We start from the raw sequence: 17,015 nt of genomic DNA, 5'->3' as shown, positions 1-17,015 counted from the left end.
TTCTGTTCATCGTTGTGTCTTCGCTCAGTCATTCAGTTGGAAGGGTCTTTCACGATGCCAACCTTGGCAGGTCTGATCACTCTGCTGTTGAGGGTGAAACCGACCTGCTGAACGTGGAAAACGGTGCCGGGTTCCTTCTTGGGGTCAGGAAGTTCGAAAGTGGCTTCGTGCTTGTTGGGGTCGAAATTCTCACCTAGCGGGTCGAGTTTCTCGATACCGTGCTTCTTGAGTGTCTTTTCGAACACATCACGGGTCATTTTCACACCAGTGTAAAGCTCAGCGATTTCGTTGGACTCCTTGAGGGTCTCCGGCTTGAAAGCGTTCAAAGCGTGTCCGAAATTATCCACTGAGTCCAGAAGATCCTTGGCAAACTTCTGCAGCGCAAAGTCCTTGGCCTTTTGAACATCTTTTTTGGTCACCTCCTGTAGGTTTCTGAAATCAGCAACCGACCTTAGCAATCTGTCCTTGTATTCTGCAGTTTCCTTGTCCTTGGCCGCTAGTTTCTCCTGCAACTCCTGGATTTTCTGCTGCTCCTCGCCTACAACGGCATCACTAGCGGTTTCTGATGGGGCCGCAGTCTCGTTACTGGAATCTTTGCCAGCGTCAGAGTAGAATCTTGTGATAATTGAGTTTTTGGAAAACTGGGGAGCCAAAGTCGAACCTCTCAAGTAAGAACCTTGAATAGCATAACGAAAAGCGCCGTTTCTCACAGCAGGCCTCAAAAACATCGTGAAATTAGTTCCAATCTCGTCCTGATAGGTGATGTGTTCAACAGTTCAAGATAGCTGAGGAGGATGGATTTCATTATTTGAGAGTCACATCTCTTTTCGTTTCAATTTAGAAAAATTTGAATGTTTCGTATACAGCGACTTTTGTTGAATTTTGATTTGAAGAAATTTGATTATGTAATCACATTGTGGTCACATGATATCTTATATCGATTATGTCAGCTCGTTTTTTAAAAGCGTTTCATGTCACATGCGCTGTTTTAATGGTCTCCAGTACGAAGCACCTCTGTCCATCCCAACGAACCCAGTTCAGTATGGATACCGTACCGGTGTTTGTAAAGATACCATGTAGTCTTTGAACCAAGAATCAATTAGCCTCTGCTCCTTCGTTGAATATCAAGATCACTCGTGTCTTTTCTTGCCGAAACCTTGCCTCTTCCTCTTAACCAGTAAAAATGAGTTTTTCTATAGTACGTATCTGATTGTAATCGCAGACCATTGACCCACCTTGATGACGCCAAGCCGCATTTCTGTACGAAATTTTTGCCCAATTTTATTTTTTTCCACCGGTTATCCATTGACCACCCTTACCTAGTTGTTCTTACTCCTCCCAGCACCTGAGGACAAACTTATGCATATTGCAAGATTTCTTCATCTGGCCCACTATCCAGGGATGCTGCAGCATCTGCCGTGGCGAAGGTCTGTCTTTGGGCTCTTTGTTGAGACAATACTGAATGAACGATTTGAAAGATTTGGACCAGACGATATTGAGTTCAGGTGCATCCCGGAGTTCGGGTGTAAAAGTCAAAATCATCATCAGTAGCTCGATCGGAGGCATGTTCGCGGCCATTTTCCCAGAGTCGAAGGGAAATTTCGCTTGGGCCACTTCTAGCAGCGTCAACCCCAGGGACCAGACGTCACTGGTGACACTATACGGCTGTCCTTGGATACGCTCCGGGGCCATGTAAAACGAGGTTCCTGTGAAAGTGGTGGCGAGAGAATTGACAGCTTCGCCGCTTACGCCAAAATCGCATAGTTTAACTTGGCCCACATCATTTAGAAGAATGTTCTGGGGCTTGATGTCTCGGTGTATAATTTTGCGCTCCTGTAAATAAGAAAGGCCTTTCAAGACGCTCTCGGCAATTTTCCCTATAATCTTCTCCCCAATTCTACCACCTCTTTGCAATAGGTGCTTATAAATGGCATCCAGCGACCGACCACCCATGTATTCCATCGCGATATAAATTGCCGAGCTCGTTGAAGCCGTGAACATCCCGTAATATCGCACGATGTACTCCGAGTTACAGCTGCGATTGAATTGTAGCTCCCGAAAAACTTGTTTTTGAGTTTCTGGATCACAGTTTACCGTTGTGATGGTTTTCAAAGCAAAAACCTTTGACCCTGATTTGAGCCTGCATTTGGTAACAGACCCACCAGCTCCTTCTCCTAGTACTCCCATAGTGATTATGTCATCCTTGACAGCCCCAGATTGCCATGTTTCCTCGTCTAGCGTATCTACATCTGCAAAGGCATTTCCGACCAGCGGTATCGATCCGGTCGTGCCAACCGATGGTTGAGAGCCTTTTTCAAACAGTCTCTCTCGTGTAGGTGTCCCTGCAGAGTATTTATCTACGTCTTCGAGCTTCAATCGTGTCAATGAGTCGGTAACGGCGCCATACTCCGGGGTTCCTGCGCCAGCGCTCGTTGGAATAGCCAGAGATGGAATGGGCGGCGGTGCCGGTCGTTTTTTCAGTGTGCTGATAGATGAAGATGACGATGATTTTTCAGCTCTCGGAAACGTAAGTGTTTGTGAAGAGGATGACGAGTTTGGAGTGGCCAGGCTGGAAATCGGGCCCAAGGTAGCAGGGGTGGCCATCTCACCGGAAGAATTTTTGAGCGACGATGGCAAAGTGAGCTTGGGAGACTTTGATTTGCTCCTAGCTGATTCTGGTGGCCGAAACATAGATGCCATTGTGTTGGATGAATTGATATGTTACCTCCGCAAGATGTGACCACTGTTAAGCCTTTCTATATTGAGGTCGAATAAGCTAATTGTTCAGTTCGAATTCACAGTTTTCCGAGCTCGATGTTTCATTTACTTGAATTCGTGGTTGGAATTGATCAGCGAGCTTATTCAAAAGCCTGTTGTCTTTCTCTTGAACTTGGTTCACTGGAGTCGTGTGTGCATCTTGGAATTTTGGATAAATTTCATGAAAATGTAGAGAGAGTAACGACAATTAATGAAAGAGGTGATGTTTAATGGATATGGAAACAAATACCCTGACATCAGTAAGAGAAAAGGTTGGGAAGTTGTTCAAAACAGTACAATTGGATAAAGAGAAGTGGTGGGATTTTTTCACAAGATTGGGTACCGCTAGGTAGCAGGAAAGATCATATATTCAAGATGACAGCACGGTGATCTCTGGACATATTTCACAGAAAGCTAGGGCATTGATAGTCTTATGATTGATAAATGGTTTGCTATCTGTGATATTTTGATTGGTGCCTCTTCCGATTCTGATTGATCTTTTGCGGGGCAATCTCACAAATAATACTAAAATTTGCCAAGGAACGTTGAGTGTACGGTTCAGATGTCGCCAATAAATCCAAATTAGTGACTGTAAATTCATAGCAGTTATTGAGCTCATTCCGATCATACATTACATCATAATGTTTGATCATCTTTGTCATTTTCAATTTTATTGTTTGGTAAAAAGGTCCCGACATTGAGTAATACTTAAAACTTCCACATGCGCGTTCTTGGTCGAAGCAGCATTAATAGATACAGAGCACTAGACACATCAAGATACCTAACTTTCAGTGGTACAACAGTCAATGACTGTTCAAACCTGCCTATTTACATCAGAGCCTTCAGTAACCGATTTCAGTCTATCCTGGAATTCTATGTAGATACGTAACAAACACCAGAACACTCAGTTGACGTCGAACAGCTGTGTAAAGAGTATGATTTATTTGCGTTTCAACAAGCAGTAGAGCGCCCCGGGCACATCAAGGAGCGTCGTTTAAAAATCAATATTTCCCGTCATATTGAAAACACTCAAGCTGCTAACTCTTGGCGAAACTGTTTCATTTCCATCAAGCTCAGACTTCAGCCTCGATTTCACTAGGGGCGTCCGAATTGTCCTCTTTTCCATGAAAGCCTTTATACACAGTCAAAAGGCCATCAGGATCGACGCACCCAACTAGCCCGCTGATGAGTGGGTGCCACGCAACAGTCTCGCGCTGGTTGTAAAAGTCTGTCTGCCTTCTTCCTCCTCCACTGTGAATGAACTTCAGACACTGCTGCTGTAACTCTTCTGCATCGATGAGTTCGTCAGATTCTGCAGTCTCTTGCGAGAACAGCGGCTCTAAGTCCCAGTGATAAACATTGCCAGAGCCACCGACGGAGAGAATTTCAGTAGGAGAGGAGATTCCGAATTTCACATCTACCACCGGATCGGCGGCAGAGTGGAAAAGCTTGGCTATCTCAATAGGTTCTTCTTTGTTCTCCAGGCACGCGATTATTGTTCTCAAATCCCACAGTTTCAAGACACCGGTCTCGGACCCAGTCATGAAAAGACTTTCTATCATTGGAGAAACGTCCAAAGAGAGTAGCTTCCCATCGTGAGGATCAGCCATCGACCAAAGCGGCTCCCCATTTCCTCGTAAGTCGTAAAATCTGACAGTGCTATCATCTGAGCAAGTACAAAATAGGTGGTTGTCAAGGAATCGTATCACCTGCGTGAAAGACGTGTTCGAAATGGGGATTGACCGAACAAGTTGACCCGGGCTTTGGGCGTTGTCAACAACCTTGAGTAGACTATGTTCGTCAGTTTGACCCGCAGCCATGCTTGGTTGTGACTTGACCAGCGTCTCGACATCTTCCGAGACTGCAAAATCGGTTTTCACGTTGTGAGAGCGCTCTTGGTTGTGAATCTGTGAAAAGCTGGTGGATACTCCCACCAGCTCTTCCATTACAAACACGGGCACTTTGCAGTCTTCCTTGAACCATGCCAACGATCCGTTTGCAGTCATTACCACAGCGTCCGCGTGGGAGCCTCCAACGTACTCAATTTTGGTTACCGTTTGGCCTTGGTATGTCCATTTCGGTTCCAATTTGCCAACACTAGCGACCGAGGCAAAAGCAGTACCATATTTGGGGTCCTTGAGATCGTCATCGGTCGAGTACAAACCCAGGGGCAATTGGAACTCGACTTCGTAAATATCACCACCTTGTGAGCATAATAACGATGCTACTAAAGTCCCGGCTTCCTTGTTAGGAGCGATCTTGTGGGTAAAAGCTACAGCTTTTGGAAATTTTTCAACACTTTCAAAAAGCGTCGTGTATGGAGGTTTGAAAGTCGAGATATGCTGATATAGAGAAGGGACCGCCTTTTTCCATATTTTGAACTCTTCGTTCCGGATCTTATTGATCTTCTCGTCTGCAAATCAACATTTACATGGCCCGTTAGTATGTATATCTCCAGAGTTTTTTGATTCAAATGGTTTCAACGACGCTATAACCACATACTAACCATGTTTTTCGAATTGCCAGATGACAACAGTTGGATTTGGGGAGATACCAGGATCCAATTGGATAAGCTCCCTTTATAGATCGAGATCTCGAGGTAAACGAATAAATCAGTTGATATGCATCAATTCGACGACGATCAGCATAGGTAGTAGTTACCCGTTTTGAAAGCAGTGTTTTGAGTACTCTGACGAGTACACATCCATAGGCGTGCGCTCTCGAACGCAGAAACAACGGAAGACACTGCTGAGCAGCAGTGAGAGCTAGCTGTGCGTCGAAGGTTTGCTTTCCAATGCGGTACTCAACGTTGGAGTTACGCTTTTGTAATGTGTTTGTAAAGTTGCATTTTGAGCTGGTCTTGGCGGATTTTAATTAGAAGCGGTAGACGCTGTTCTGACGATTGCAACGACTCCAGCTGGAACTGCAAGCTCGTTTGACGAGTGCCTAGCCAGTCTGAATGCCGGACACACCGTAGTTTGCAACAAACACCCTTGAGCTCCGTGGACTCTGAGTCCAATTGTTTGAATTCGGCAACAAAGTCCTCAGCGGAACAAGGCGCCTTCAATTCGCTGCTGTAACCGCATATGGCTTTCCGTTTGACCGTTTGTTTGCGTTTTCGCGTCCTTGAAGTCTTGCCACCAGCCGGTGCGGAGTCTCCATTAGCATTTTCTTGCGTATTGTCTCCGAACAGAAGATCGTTGACCGTTTGAACCCACTGTGAATACTGTGTTAGCTGCTCTATTTGCGTTTCAACACCATTTTTGGCGCCCCCGCGTAATTCCCGCAACTGAGCCTCCAGGTCCTGCAGTGTGCCATCGTTTGTAAGAAGTCCCGGCGCTAGATCTGCTGAAGGCGTGGGTAGACCATTTCGGCCTAGGTTTTTGAAATGGTCGAAATCGGGCTCTTGCAGCATTTGTCGCAGCACGAGTGAGGAATCCTGACCTGGTATTTCCACACGATCCACTAGCCCTCGCATGAAAGCCACAGCATGCTCTTCACTGCAGTATTTGCTGTTTTCTGCAATTGGTTTAAAACAGTCAAGGACTCGACATTTCCGTCTCCACAACGTTTTGGGCAATTTCCCATCATTATGGGCTCCAGGACCCGTAATACCAGCTTGACAATACGGACAATAGAACGAAAAGACCAGCTCGTTATATTTTTTGGCCATTTTCAGACACGAGAAGTGAAACCAGTCATCGCATCCGTCACATCCTACCATTAGTTCCCCGGAATCGGGTTTTTTACAAATGCAAAACACCTCTTCGCCGGTCTCAACATCCTTCTTTCGAGAGCTATAGGCGGGACACCAGTCTGGAAGGGTCACCATTGACAAAAAACGAGGTAGAGTGCAGGCGTAAGAGTCGACAAATGGATAGACGCCTTAGATTCTATATGGCCTGTGTTGTATATAGTATCAAATGACAGCGTTATTATGAGATGAGCTTTCGTAGCAAGGTATATAAATCAGAGAATATACCGTCAACCCTTTTTTAAGAGATGAAGATGAGTAAGGAACAGAATGGATAAGTGTAAAGCTCAATTAATGTTTCAGAATCGATTCGAATAGCTATGCACTTCTGTCAAGACGTGAAAGCGAGCCGAAATCTTAAATTTGGAATAGATCACGTGACTGGGATGGCCCATCTTAGTCTATCTTTCCTGTCATCAGTGAGAAGTGAGCCGAAATACAGTTTTCTTGATGTATATCGGAGTAAGCTTGGCATTAGATATCTCACCGGATACTCGTCAATGTCATGAGTCGCCAGAGTGGGAAATTACTTAAGAAAGATTAGTTTTCGGGTCCGGTGCCAGGTTTTTCGTAACGGTGAAGGGGCTAGGATCTTTTGGAAGAGTGTCTTTCGTCCCTCTCATAAAGCTTGTGAGACCAATGGCGATAGTGAAGTCAGAGTATACGTCGTCTTAAGGCGTACAGATCACGTGACCGCCCGTTGAAGACGAAGTGAGTAAAAGTGATGACGGGTTCTTGAAGCTTGATGAGCATTCGCATCCATCTGGAGAGATCGTGGATCTATTATCAGCCAGGTCTTATAGGCTTTCCCAACTACGTGCCCGTTCCGCCTATGTAGTGTCCCCTCGGATACAAAAGTCGCATTTGTAGCATGAGTAATTAAGCTTATGCATCATTACTGGCCGATTAATATCATTCGCATATCAACCACGCATACCCATCGCATCAAATATCAATTATAGCTCTATAAAAGCGTCGTATCCGCTCGAAAACATCACAAAAATTTCTGTCAAGCTTCAAAAGCAGAGATGTGATTAAATATAGTGTCAAGTTACAAGCACCACCATTCAACAAAGCAATGAAGGTTAACTCAGATATAGAGTTATCACAATATCAATCGACGTTACTGTGCCCTCAAGATGCACAATTTTTAGGGTTACATATGAGAATCGAAATTGGCGAAGGTATTCCAAAGCGAGATAGATACTCAGATTTCTCATGTGGAAAGCTATGCAATGCATACTAGTCTCATTCAACTACACTCTGAAAACCCTCGAAACAGGACACTACAAGTCAGCCATCTTTGATGGTAGTCAGTAGATGGTCACGTGCCTAGGTACAAAATATCAAATTTCGATTTTTTAGCCCTCATTCCGCATCCTGAAAGCTGCTCATATACGCCAAAGTATGTAACCATTTCCCATACAGTGATTTTCTGCCACGCAGCTACTATTCTCTAGCAGTCTACGTATCATTAAACCTGTTCTTTCCATCTTTGATCACGTGACTATTGACACCTTGTGTTCGAATTCCAGTATTTAATTTCCGGTCATCAAACAAAGACCATCTAGCTAGTGTGAATCAGCTTAAAGTTTCAAATGGTCTCTCATATCCCATGAATTCCTCGTAATGACTCTCTCAAAACAAATTATTCTCATGAATGGACTTTTCGAGTCATATGATACGACTGTGACGCGGCACCTGAAATTTACCGATATCAGCAGTAGCCAGCCTTACATGAAATTTAATCTTGAAGGGTTCGATCGGTGTGGTGAAATCCCCTCGAGATGGAGTTGAAAGAGCTCGATCCCGAGCCTGTGGCTCATTACAGACCTGTAGAGGGCATAGAGAAACCCAGTGGTATTTTGAACTGGCTCAATCCAAGAATTTTGAGGATTTCGTTACGGAAAATTCAAAAATACTCTGTCTGGCCCTTTGCAGCTTATTTCCCATTGCATGCCATCAATACGCTCATAGTGCCAGCTATATCACCCGAAGGGGCTCCAAACGATGTGCTCATGATGGTACGGGAACTATTACCAGGGTTCACGAGTACCCTTTTGAGTGCTTCTGTCGCTGCGCATTTGGCTAGCGGAGTGGCTCTGAGAATATGGAGTCTTGTAGCGAATTGGAGAAGACCGAAAAGAGCCAAAAATAGGGTACAGGACTCTGCTGAGCGCGAATCACAGCGTGAAATAGGACTTGTAGGCGGTCTTTCCGGTTATTTTATCGGTGTCACGAAACAACTGTCATATAACCCTCAAATTCTTACAGGGTATATCCTGGCACCTGCGATATTCTACCATACATATCTCATGAAAAAGGCTCCACTACAGGAAGGAATTGACATAGATTTTGACTTTGTCAAGTGGATCTTGCAAAATGACAGCAAATTCATCAAGTGGTGGATTGGAATCATACCGCTGTCGGCACTCATATGGACAGCGTCTTATCATTTTGGGGCCGGTTTGTGCCAGTATGCGCGAATCAGGCGTTTAAGCGTAAGGAAGAGCATGTCGACTTTGATTCTCGGCCTTACAAGCATGGGGCTAGTAGGTTTGTGGCGGCTTTCAAAAACAACCTCTGTATTTTACAACAGTGACTACCAGCGAATTTTGAACGCGGTTATCCGCTGAAAGAGAGAAGAATAGAACTTTTCACACCGGCCTGCGTTCTGAAATTGGATCAGCACGCGAAGCGGGATACAAAAGACTTGGCCGTAGTTCGTGGAAATTTGTGTGCTTCTGGTCTTAATCTTAGATACTTATTTATTTGACCGTACTTTACTCAAACTGTTGAGTAACTTATCGTATGTTTCATCAACTTTTTCCTCGTTACCAGATTCGGACGATGTTACTGATACATTAGAATCTGATCTCATCAACTGTGAGAGCGGGGCTCTCCGGTAGGTGCCAGCGTCCGATACTGACTGCGGCATGGGGTGGAGTGGCACACCGTAGATTTTGTCCAGCGACTCACGATTTCCGCTTACATTTTCAATCAGCTCTTCCATGGAATCGATACCTTTGGCGCGCATGATAGCATCCCGAAGCTCAGTTCCAGATGGAATCTTGGCAATCAAGCTATGCGATGTCTGTGTTGCTGTGGAGGGTTGGGAAGACTTGGGTGATTCAGTAGACGATGCACTTTCTGGCCTCTTTTCTACCGGATCTTCAATCACGGGTCTAGCCTGATGATCAGGATAAATGGAATTTTGCTGTTGAACGAAAAACCCCCACTTGTGAAATTCACCTTCTTCTTCCTCTTGCCTTTTGCTGACCAGCGCTACATGAGAAGGTTGTTTCACCAGTATAGCTTTACCAGTGGTTAAATCGATAGTCCGTCCGGATTCCGTCGCCATCAAGTGAGGCCGTGTGTGAGCGGGAGGCTCAGCATCTCGTAAGTTGGTAATATCGTTGTCAGAAGTTGATTGCTTTGCACTGGACTCTAAACCTGCGATGTTTGCAACTTGTGGGTAGGTCTTTAGAATGCTCAGAATATGCGATAGATTGTTCTCCAGGAACAAAAGCCGCAGTAAATTTTCCTTGCCCTGAAGGTTTAGCTCACCAGCATTTCTCTTCTCGAATAGTTCATCGATTGTGCGCTGAACATTGTCATGAACACGGTTGAACCGTTCCCAATATTTTTTGAGTAAGTACCTCCTAGTGGTGTCGGTGTCCGCATCTTCATAGTTGTTCAGTTTTTCAAATACATTCTCTGCTGTCTCAGAGAGTAAAGTTCCATCAAATAATAGATCGTCTTGACTGGCCAAATCGTCAAGCTCGATATCCCGATGCAATCTACGCATGAGAAAGAGCGCAATACGAGACGAGATTTCCTCAGGCATGTTTCCATAGGCGATGTCCAGATGTGTAAGTTTCGGACTTTGCCGCACACAGTCATATACGTTGGCGCTCATTGATGTTGTGAAAGAGTTTTCTGGAATGTTCATCAACGAAATATGAAGAAGCTCTTTACATTTGGGAAGCACTGTCGTTAACATAACTACCTCTCTAGCTGTGAATTCATTGGAGTCGAAATGTAGTCGCTTCAGCTTTGGCATGCGAGGTAAGTACTTGTTGAGGTACGGGAAAATGTCGGGGAAAATTTGAGGCAGGTTGCTCAAATCGAGGAAATAAAGGTTGGGCAATTTTGACAACGCTCGCAATACCAAGGCCGCGTCATACGGCGATGCGATGTTGGTGCTGTTAAGTGTGAAATAGTGCATGTTATCATATGAAAGCGAGGTGAGTTTCCCTACCAAAGGTTTGACAAGTTCGCTCAGATCGTTGAACCCTAAGTCGACACCCTCAATATTGTTTTCGCTGATCCACGACATGAGGAATTTGATTTGTTCTCCAGTAACTTCAGATTGTGCAATTCCAAGTCGTTTCTTTGCTGGTTGTCCGGTTGATGCAAAAGTGTTGAGTAAATTGACGAAAGTGCTCGTACTGTCAAATTTGACACCATTCACTAGTAGTTCAGTTAATGTTTTCTCCTTGCGGCTTCGAAGGACATCAATAAATAGATTCCAATCCATATTGGCTCGATACAGTTCTTTAGGAAGATCGGTCTTTACTTTAGTATGAGAAATATCCAGTTTCAAGAGGGATTTGTTATCCATCAAAAACTTGCACAGTAGTTTCCAGCTGTCAAGGTTGAATGTAACGTTTCTGAGTCCTAATTTTTCGATGACGGAACTATTGACCAAAGAGCTGATGACAATTTTGAGCATCTCCTGGGTAAGGTTGACATTGTCAAAGATGACATTGTGCACAGGAGTTATTGCGATGAAGTCACAGAAAGACAAGATATCGATGAGTGTGGGCCTTGGGTTCAAAAACTTCAAAGTTTGTAATGGCGCAGTTTTGTCCTTTACTTGCTTTAAAGTAGAAGGGATGGGTAGAATCTCTCGTAGATGACAGCAACGAGTATATGTCTTGTCTAGAGTAAGTTTCTCGGAGGACGAAGTCGAATTTGATGTGTCATGATCGAAAAAGTTCTCATGCTTGTGTATTGGTTTATCGATCTCTAAATTTTTGATTCGATCATCAATCGCGGTGATCGTGGCGGTCGTTCCAAGCCCATCGTTGTTGCTTGAGCTCTGTTCGGCACCGACGTTTCCGCTTGTTTGTGCATGAGAAGACGCTGCAGAATTTTTAATTTTGAAGTTTTGTACTTCATGAGCTATGCGTCTTGCAGCATAATGCGCTTCTTGCTGATGCTTTTCCGACTCCTTTAGAGCCCGACGATGATAATCCATTGCCAGTTTGTATTCTTTCGATTGTTCGTTGGGCGGAGAAGTAGCTTGTTCCACACTACCTTGCGTGTTAGTGATGCCAACGGAAATAGACGGAGTGGGACAGATCATGTCCTGAGGTACCAAGACATCCCCCTTCTTGGGTTTGCGACTTGGTATTTGTTGCGGCGGATCCATTCCAAAACGGTCAACGGCAAAAGTAACTCGTTTGAGAGGCAGTTTTGATAGATTATCAATCGAAATTGATTTCCGGTGTTGACTCTTGCCCAAGACCACTTTTTCATCATGAATGGGAGCCACATCTGACACTTCAGGAGAAGAGGGCTCTTTCAAAAACTGTGATACCGTAGCTTGCATGGATGGTATGGGTTCTTGACCAGAAGGTTGAGAACCAGCACCATTAGATCCGGTATGAGACCGTATTTTGGGTAGGGGAATGGGAATTGAAGGAGTTTCACCAGAGCCTTGACTGTTGCGTCTAAAAAGCGAGCCAAACAAAGATTTCTTAGATTTTGCACTCGTCTCGTTGATCGAACTTGACCGTTGTGGGATGGTAGCCGTTGCAGTTCCAACTGTGAAGCTTCCAGTTTTTTTGGTATCAACCGATGGCCGTTCCGGTTTGGTTTGCTTAGGTATCTCAGGCTCTTGAGACTCTGTTTTCGTGGCCACACGGCCCAACGACCCATTTGACACTGAAGATGACCGTTCTCGGCGTACAACTTGTGTTTGCGGTTTTGGCCGTCTCTTGCCCTTGTAAAGCCAGTCCACCTCCACGTCTACATCCAGAAAGTTGCCCATTGTTAGCTCAATCGATTGGAAGCGGGTTCCCGCACTAATCGGTGTCGATTGTTTCGAGATTTTGATATAAAAGTTTTTAGGTTGATAAAGGTTTTCAGTGCTCGGAACGGTAGATATATGAATTTGATGCCTTAATATTCCACCACCTATAGTGAGACAACAGACAAAACGATAAAAAAATGGAGGGAGGAAAGTTTATAGTAGTGTAGGATTGACACAATTAGACTCAGCTGAATTAAAGGATTCAAAAGATACCAAAGTTGGTCGTATTCTTGTTTTCGCGGACAAAACAGAATTTTTGGGAAACTTACTTGTAGTTCGAGAGAATGGGAGTAATGATACCGAAGGCTACGAAATGGCTGGAGTTTGATGTGATGTAGGGAAATTTGAGATGTGTGGCATCCGTTGGTGAAAGGGTACGCTTTTTTCCGGGATACCTATTTGAAAATGTTTTTAGAGTTTTTGTGGGTGAGGAAAGCTAGTCTTGCGATAAAAGAAGGTCTCATTCGTGTTAGTGAGTGATGTTAGGTTTTCTGAAGCTGTCAGAGCGTAAATTTCTGCACGTTTTTCGAAAGTGATGAGAAAGACGTTTTTTGAATCAGAGTTTTGGATGCAGCTACGGGATCGAGAAATGTGGGTGGGTATGTAGGTGGGTATGTAAGTGTGTTGAACATTTGAAAATGTGAACGAGAGTTTCAGTATGGCTGGGATTTTGGGTTGATGTTCATCAAAACGCTCACTTGGCATTATGATGACTGAGTAGTACAGTGTGATACAAGATGAGGAGTGTATTTTCTGTCATCATAAGCCGGGACGGGAGAAGAGACCCGTTCTATGGACGCGAATCTGTTCGAAAAGACTGACTACGGTGAGACTAAGGTTTGCGAGCGGCATGCGGAAGGTTGTATAGAAAGTAGAACATCGTGTCACCAATAGCTGCCTATCCGGGTGTCACATACGTACAGAATGATACCCACATTTAACACCCAGATCCACGCCAAAACAAATTGAAACATACCAAAACTCACCTAAAAACCAATCGCCTTTGCGTTTACCACACCACTCGCTACTCCTCTTCTTCTTCTTCTTCTTCTTCTTCTTCTTCTTAAAAACTAGTCTTTTCCACCCCAGAATCATATGTCCTCGCTTTTTCTGTTTCTCATCACGAGTCCCGGGCCGGCTATATCCGGAAACGGGGAAATCGGAAATAAATATCCACAAAACACAGCGAGAGTCACGCAAACTCACCTACAAGCCTTGTTATATACGTAAATATCCGTTATATCTACAATGACAAGAATATAGCACAATATTACCAGCATATTCTCACTCGACACCGTTGCTCTAAAGCATCACTATACTATCACCACACCACCACCCGTACTCACAAAATTACAACCGTCTCTTCCTCTTATATCCGTTCTACCTTTACCAAATCATCAGTGCCATCGTGTGTCGTTGTCTTTCATCGGTTTAAGTCCATTGTTCATAGTATTTCGATATTAGATTTATAAGTATAGGCTAGAACTCTCTCACTAAAAAATTGTTAATTTAATTTGAAAAACCCTGTTTCTCATCAACCACATTTAAAAGCCAAAAAAGCTTTGAAAGCACAGAATTCATTGACAAACTAGTGAATTTTAAGAGTCTTTTAGAGTTTCTGAAGTTCCTATAGTTCCTGAAGTTCCTTCCAACGTCATATAACAAGCATGTTGAGACTACTAGTACCTAGGGGCTCTTTGACTTCCACTTTGGCCCTAAAAAATGCTCCATCGATCATGGCAAAAAGATCGTACCATCCAAGAGTCATCGACCATTACACCAACCCCAGAAACATCGGATCGCTTGACAAGAAACTGTCTAACGTCGGAACCGGTCTTGTGGGAGCCCCAGCGTGCGGAGATGTCATGAAATTGCAAATCCAGGTCAACGACGAAACGGGTGTCATCGAAAACGTCAAATTCAAGACTTTTGGTTGCGGCTCCGCCATCGCGTCCAGCTCGTACATGACAGAGCTGGTGCGTGGCAAAACCCTAGACGTGGCCTCGCAGATCAAAAACACCGAAATCGCCAAAGAGCTCAGTTTACCACCCGTGAAGCTCCATTGCAGCATGTTGGCCGAAGACGCCATCAAAGCGGCCATCAAGGACTACAGGTCCAAGAGAAGGACTACGGTTCTCAAATAGGGGGGTGGCGCTAAGCGGCAGGTCAGCAAAGCAATAGGCTACACACGGTGAGGCATGGGGGATTGTATATGTAGGTATTGTAAGGTATGTGTATAATTTATTCCGTTTACAAAGAAACAAGGGAAAGAAGAAGACCAGCGTGATACCTTAGAGACGTGCGAGGAGTGCCTCGAGCGTTAGAATCGTTGTGTTGGCTTTCAAGATCGAGTGTGTTAGTTGTACAACTGACAGTCCCACCTCGTGCGAAGGTATCTTTTGAAAATTTTCTAGAAATTGACTACATTACTATCAAAGATGATGAGCTCACGAACGATGAGTATAAGTCGGTTGTTTAACGTTCCTTGTCCAACGCCGTTCGTTCTTTAGTCGCTTCCGTCAATTCCAATGTCTACCACGCTTTTCGACGATATCTTCCAGGTCACGGAAGTGGACCAGGGCCGCTACAACAAAGTATCGCGAATTGAGTCGCATTCCACTTCCCAGGAATTCCAGCTCACTCTCGATATCAACTCGGAGCTTTTCCCAGTACGTGTCAACGACACACTAACGTTGATGCTCTCGTCGACTCTTCTGCTCGATGGTGCGGAACCAGTCCAGGGAAGCTCTTGGAGAGCGCCACAACCCGGTGAAAGATCTCTAGCCGACGATTACGACTACGTGATGTACGGAACCGCATACAGATTCGAAGAAGTGGCCGGGAAAAAGGACCTGATTGCCGTGCACTACTCATTCGGAGGGCTGCTGATGCGTTTGGAGGGAAACTATCGTGGTCTCAGCAACTTGAAGCAGGAAAATGCGTATCTTCTGATCCGTCGCTGAGAAAAGTAAGGTGAGATCGGAATCCCAAGTGATAAAGTACTGGTAATAGAATTAACAGGGGACAACGGAAATACCCGTTCATGGATCCTATGCTCGTACTCGATTGGCATTCGCATTCAACTTGGGATGGCTTTCTTTAGCCATGTATCATCACATAAACTGTATACTAACGAATAATGTGCTAGACAATCACATAGTGCTGCATTTTTCCCACGCCCCAACCAAGAACACTAGCAACCAATCCAGTACAATCATGTATGCGGAGAACGGCTACTCAAAGTAGTAGCCAAGCGAAGTGCTAGTTGAGTCCCGTGGTGCGAACGTAGGTCCCGGGCACGTGACACAAAATGTCAGAATAGTACACGACGAAGCTCATCTGTAAACTTAACCTATACCTCTCAAGCAGAGCTAGATTAAACGCAAAAAAATATGCAGACACTTCGGCGATCTTCGGTTGAGAAAAATATGAACCTTTTACCTCAAAAGACGTCATCTTACACTTCTTTACATTCAAAGTTCCTCAATGAATTAACACGAACTCGAACCACAACCCACAATATTCAATAATCAAAGGCTCTAACAACAGAATACACATTCATCAACCGGCAACTTCGTTGTCATTGGTTCTTGGTGTGTGTTCTTACAAAGGTAATGTTCTACGACAGTGTCGTCAGTCACATGGTCGCCACATCATATTGGGACAGCACGCTCCATAAGAATGGAAGATCCAGGATACTTAGCCCTGTAGAACCAAGTCCGAACTTAACCAACCACACACACCCCCATTCTCACATCTCAATGAGCTCCCCTAGCAATCCAACTGTCGAAACTACATATCATGAAGCTTCCGCTCCAGATAGCACGGATTCCAATGTTCGTTACGCAGCTTACGCTAGTAGACTGAGGACGATTGCAATGGCATCTCACAGATACGTTGCATACACCTCCGATGTTGGTGAATCGTTTCGTCCTGTATTTCCGCCAGTGTTTGTGAAGCTAGGTTACGGTGTTTCTTGGGCTTACATTTTGGGAGACGTCTCCTACACTTCATGGGTTGCCAAATTGAGAAAGGAAGGCAGATACAGAGCGGGCTTGAAACCCTGGGATGAAATCCCAGCTGCTGACCCTAAATTGCTGGAAAGCGGAGAACTGGCCAATTTGCCAGATTGGAAAATGGTGGGACTAGAAAGAATGATTTTCCAAAGCGTGGCTTCGATGGGTTTACCAGCGTTCACGATCCACAGTACTGTGAAATATTCCGGTAACTGGTTTAACAAACAATTTCCTAAAAACGCGGCATTGCGAACTTGGGGCCCAATCGCCCTGGGTTTGAGTGTTGTTCCTGTTTTGCCATATCTTTTCGATAAGCCTATGGAACACTTACTAGACCAAGTTTTCCAAAATAACAGCCACGAAAAGCAACACTAGTGACTCGTACCGA

The 17,015-nt window shown here is 44.6% G+C and overlaps 9 protein-coding genes across 9 annotated transcripts; 4 read left to right on the top strand and 5 right to left on the bottom strand.

Moving 5' to 3' along the window:
- Window positions 1-32: 32 nt before the first annotated feature.
- On the bottom strand, window positions 33-728 carry MGE1 (LALA0S01e03290g1_1; the record flags this gene model as incomplete). Its single annotated transcript, XM_022774239.1, has 1 exon — window positions 33-728. The coding sequence occupies one exon, from the start codon at window positions 726-728 to the stop codon at window positions 33-35; it is 696 nt and encodes a 231-aa protein (XP_022626356.1).
- A 601-nt stretch (window positions 729-1,329) lies between these two features.
- MKK1 (LALA0S01e03268g1_1) lies at window positions 1,330-2,700 on the bottom strand (the record flags this gene model as incomplete). Its single annotated transcript, XM_022774238.1, has 1 exon — window positions 1,330-2,700. The coding sequence occupies one exon, from the start codon at window positions 2,698-2,700 to the stop codon at window positions 1,330-1,332; it is 1,371 nt and encodes a 456-aa protein (XP_022626355.1).
- Window positions 2,701-3,830: 1,130 nt separating this feature from the next.
- On the bottom strand, window positions 3,831-5,266 carry LALA0_S01e03246g (LALA0S01e03246g1_1; the record flags this gene model as incomplete). The annotated part of the gene is made up of 2 exons (XM_022774237.1): window positions 3,831-5,170; window positions 5,260-5,266. 2 exons carry the CDS (start codon window positions 5,264-5,266, stop codon window positions 3,831-3,833), a joined length of 1,347 nt encoding a protein of 448 aa, XP_022626354.1.
- A 306-nt stretch (window positions 5,267-5,572) lies between these two features.
- On the bottom strand, window positions 5,573-6,589 carry SPP1 (LALA0S01e03224g1_1; the record flags this gene model as incomplete). Its single annotated transcript, XM_022774236.1, has 1 exon — window positions 5,573-6,589. One exon carries the CDS (start codon window positions 6,587-6,589, stop codon window positions 5,573-5,575), a length of 1,017 nt encoding a protein of 338 aa, XP_022626353.1.
- Window positions 6,590-8,298: 1,709 nt separating this feature from the next.
- MCP1 (LALA0S01e03202g1_1) lies at window positions 8,299-9,147 on the top strand (the record flags this gene model as incomplete). The annotated part of the gene is made up of 1 exon (XM_022774235.1): window positions 8,299-9,147. One exon carries the CDS (start codon window positions 8,299-8,301, stop codon window positions 9,145-9,147), a length of 849 nt encoding a protein of 282 aa, XP_022626352.1.
- A 128-nt stretch (window positions 9,148-9,275) lies between these two features.
- LALA0_S01e03180g (LALA0S01e03180g1_1) lies at window positions 9,276-12,569 on the bottom strand (the record flags this gene model as incomplete). Its single annotated transcript, XM_022774234.1, has 1 exon — window positions 9,276-12,569. One exon carries the CDS (start codon window positions 12,567-12,569, stop codon window positions 9,276-9,278), a length of 3,294 nt encoding a protein of 1,097 aa, XP_022626351.1.
- Window positions 12,570-14,278: 1,709 nt separating this feature from the next.
- On the top strand, window positions 14,279-14,755 carry ISU2 (LALA0S01e03158g1_1; the record flags this gene model as incomplete). Its single annotated transcript, XM_022774233.1, has 1 exon — window positions 14,279-14,755. The coding sequence occupies one exon, from the start codon at window positions 14,279-14,281 to the stop codon at window positions 14,753-14,755; it is 477 nt and encodes a 158-aa protein (XP_022626350.1).
- Window positions 14,756-15,139: 384 nt separating this feature from the next.
- Window positions 15,140-15,574, top strand: RPB8 (LALA0S01e03136g1_1; the record flags this gene model as incomplete). Its single annotated transcript, XM_022774231.1, has 1 exon — window positions 15,140-15,574. The coding sequence occupies one exon, from the start codon at window positions 15,140-15,142 to the stop codon at window positions 15,572-15,574; it is 435 nt and encodes a 144-aa protein (XP_022626349.1).
- Window positions 15,575-16,372: 798 nt separating this feature from the next.
- On the top strand, window positions 16,373-17,002 carry LALA0_S01e03114g (LALA0S01e03114g1_1; the record flags this gene model as incomplete). The annotated part of the gene is made up of 1 exon (XM_022774230.1): window positions 16,373-17,002. One exon carries the CDS (start codon window positions 16,373-16,375, stop codon window positions 17,000-17,002), a length of 630 nt encoding a protein of 209 aa, XP_022626348.1.
- Between the last annotated feature and the right edge of the window lie 13 nt (window positions 17,003-17,015).

This window comes from Lachancea lanzarotensis, scaffold LALA0S01 (genome assembly GCF_000938715.1).
Source record: "Lachancea lanzarotensis genome assembly LALA0, scaffold LALA0S01, whole genome shotgun sequence".
Lineage (NCBI taxonomy): Eukaryota > Fungi > Ascomycota > Saccharomycetes > Saccharomycetales > Saccharomycetaceae > Lachancea > Lachancea lanzarotensis.
Note: the sequence above shows the minus strand (reverse complement) of the source record. Positions and strands in the feature narration are given on the sequence as shown.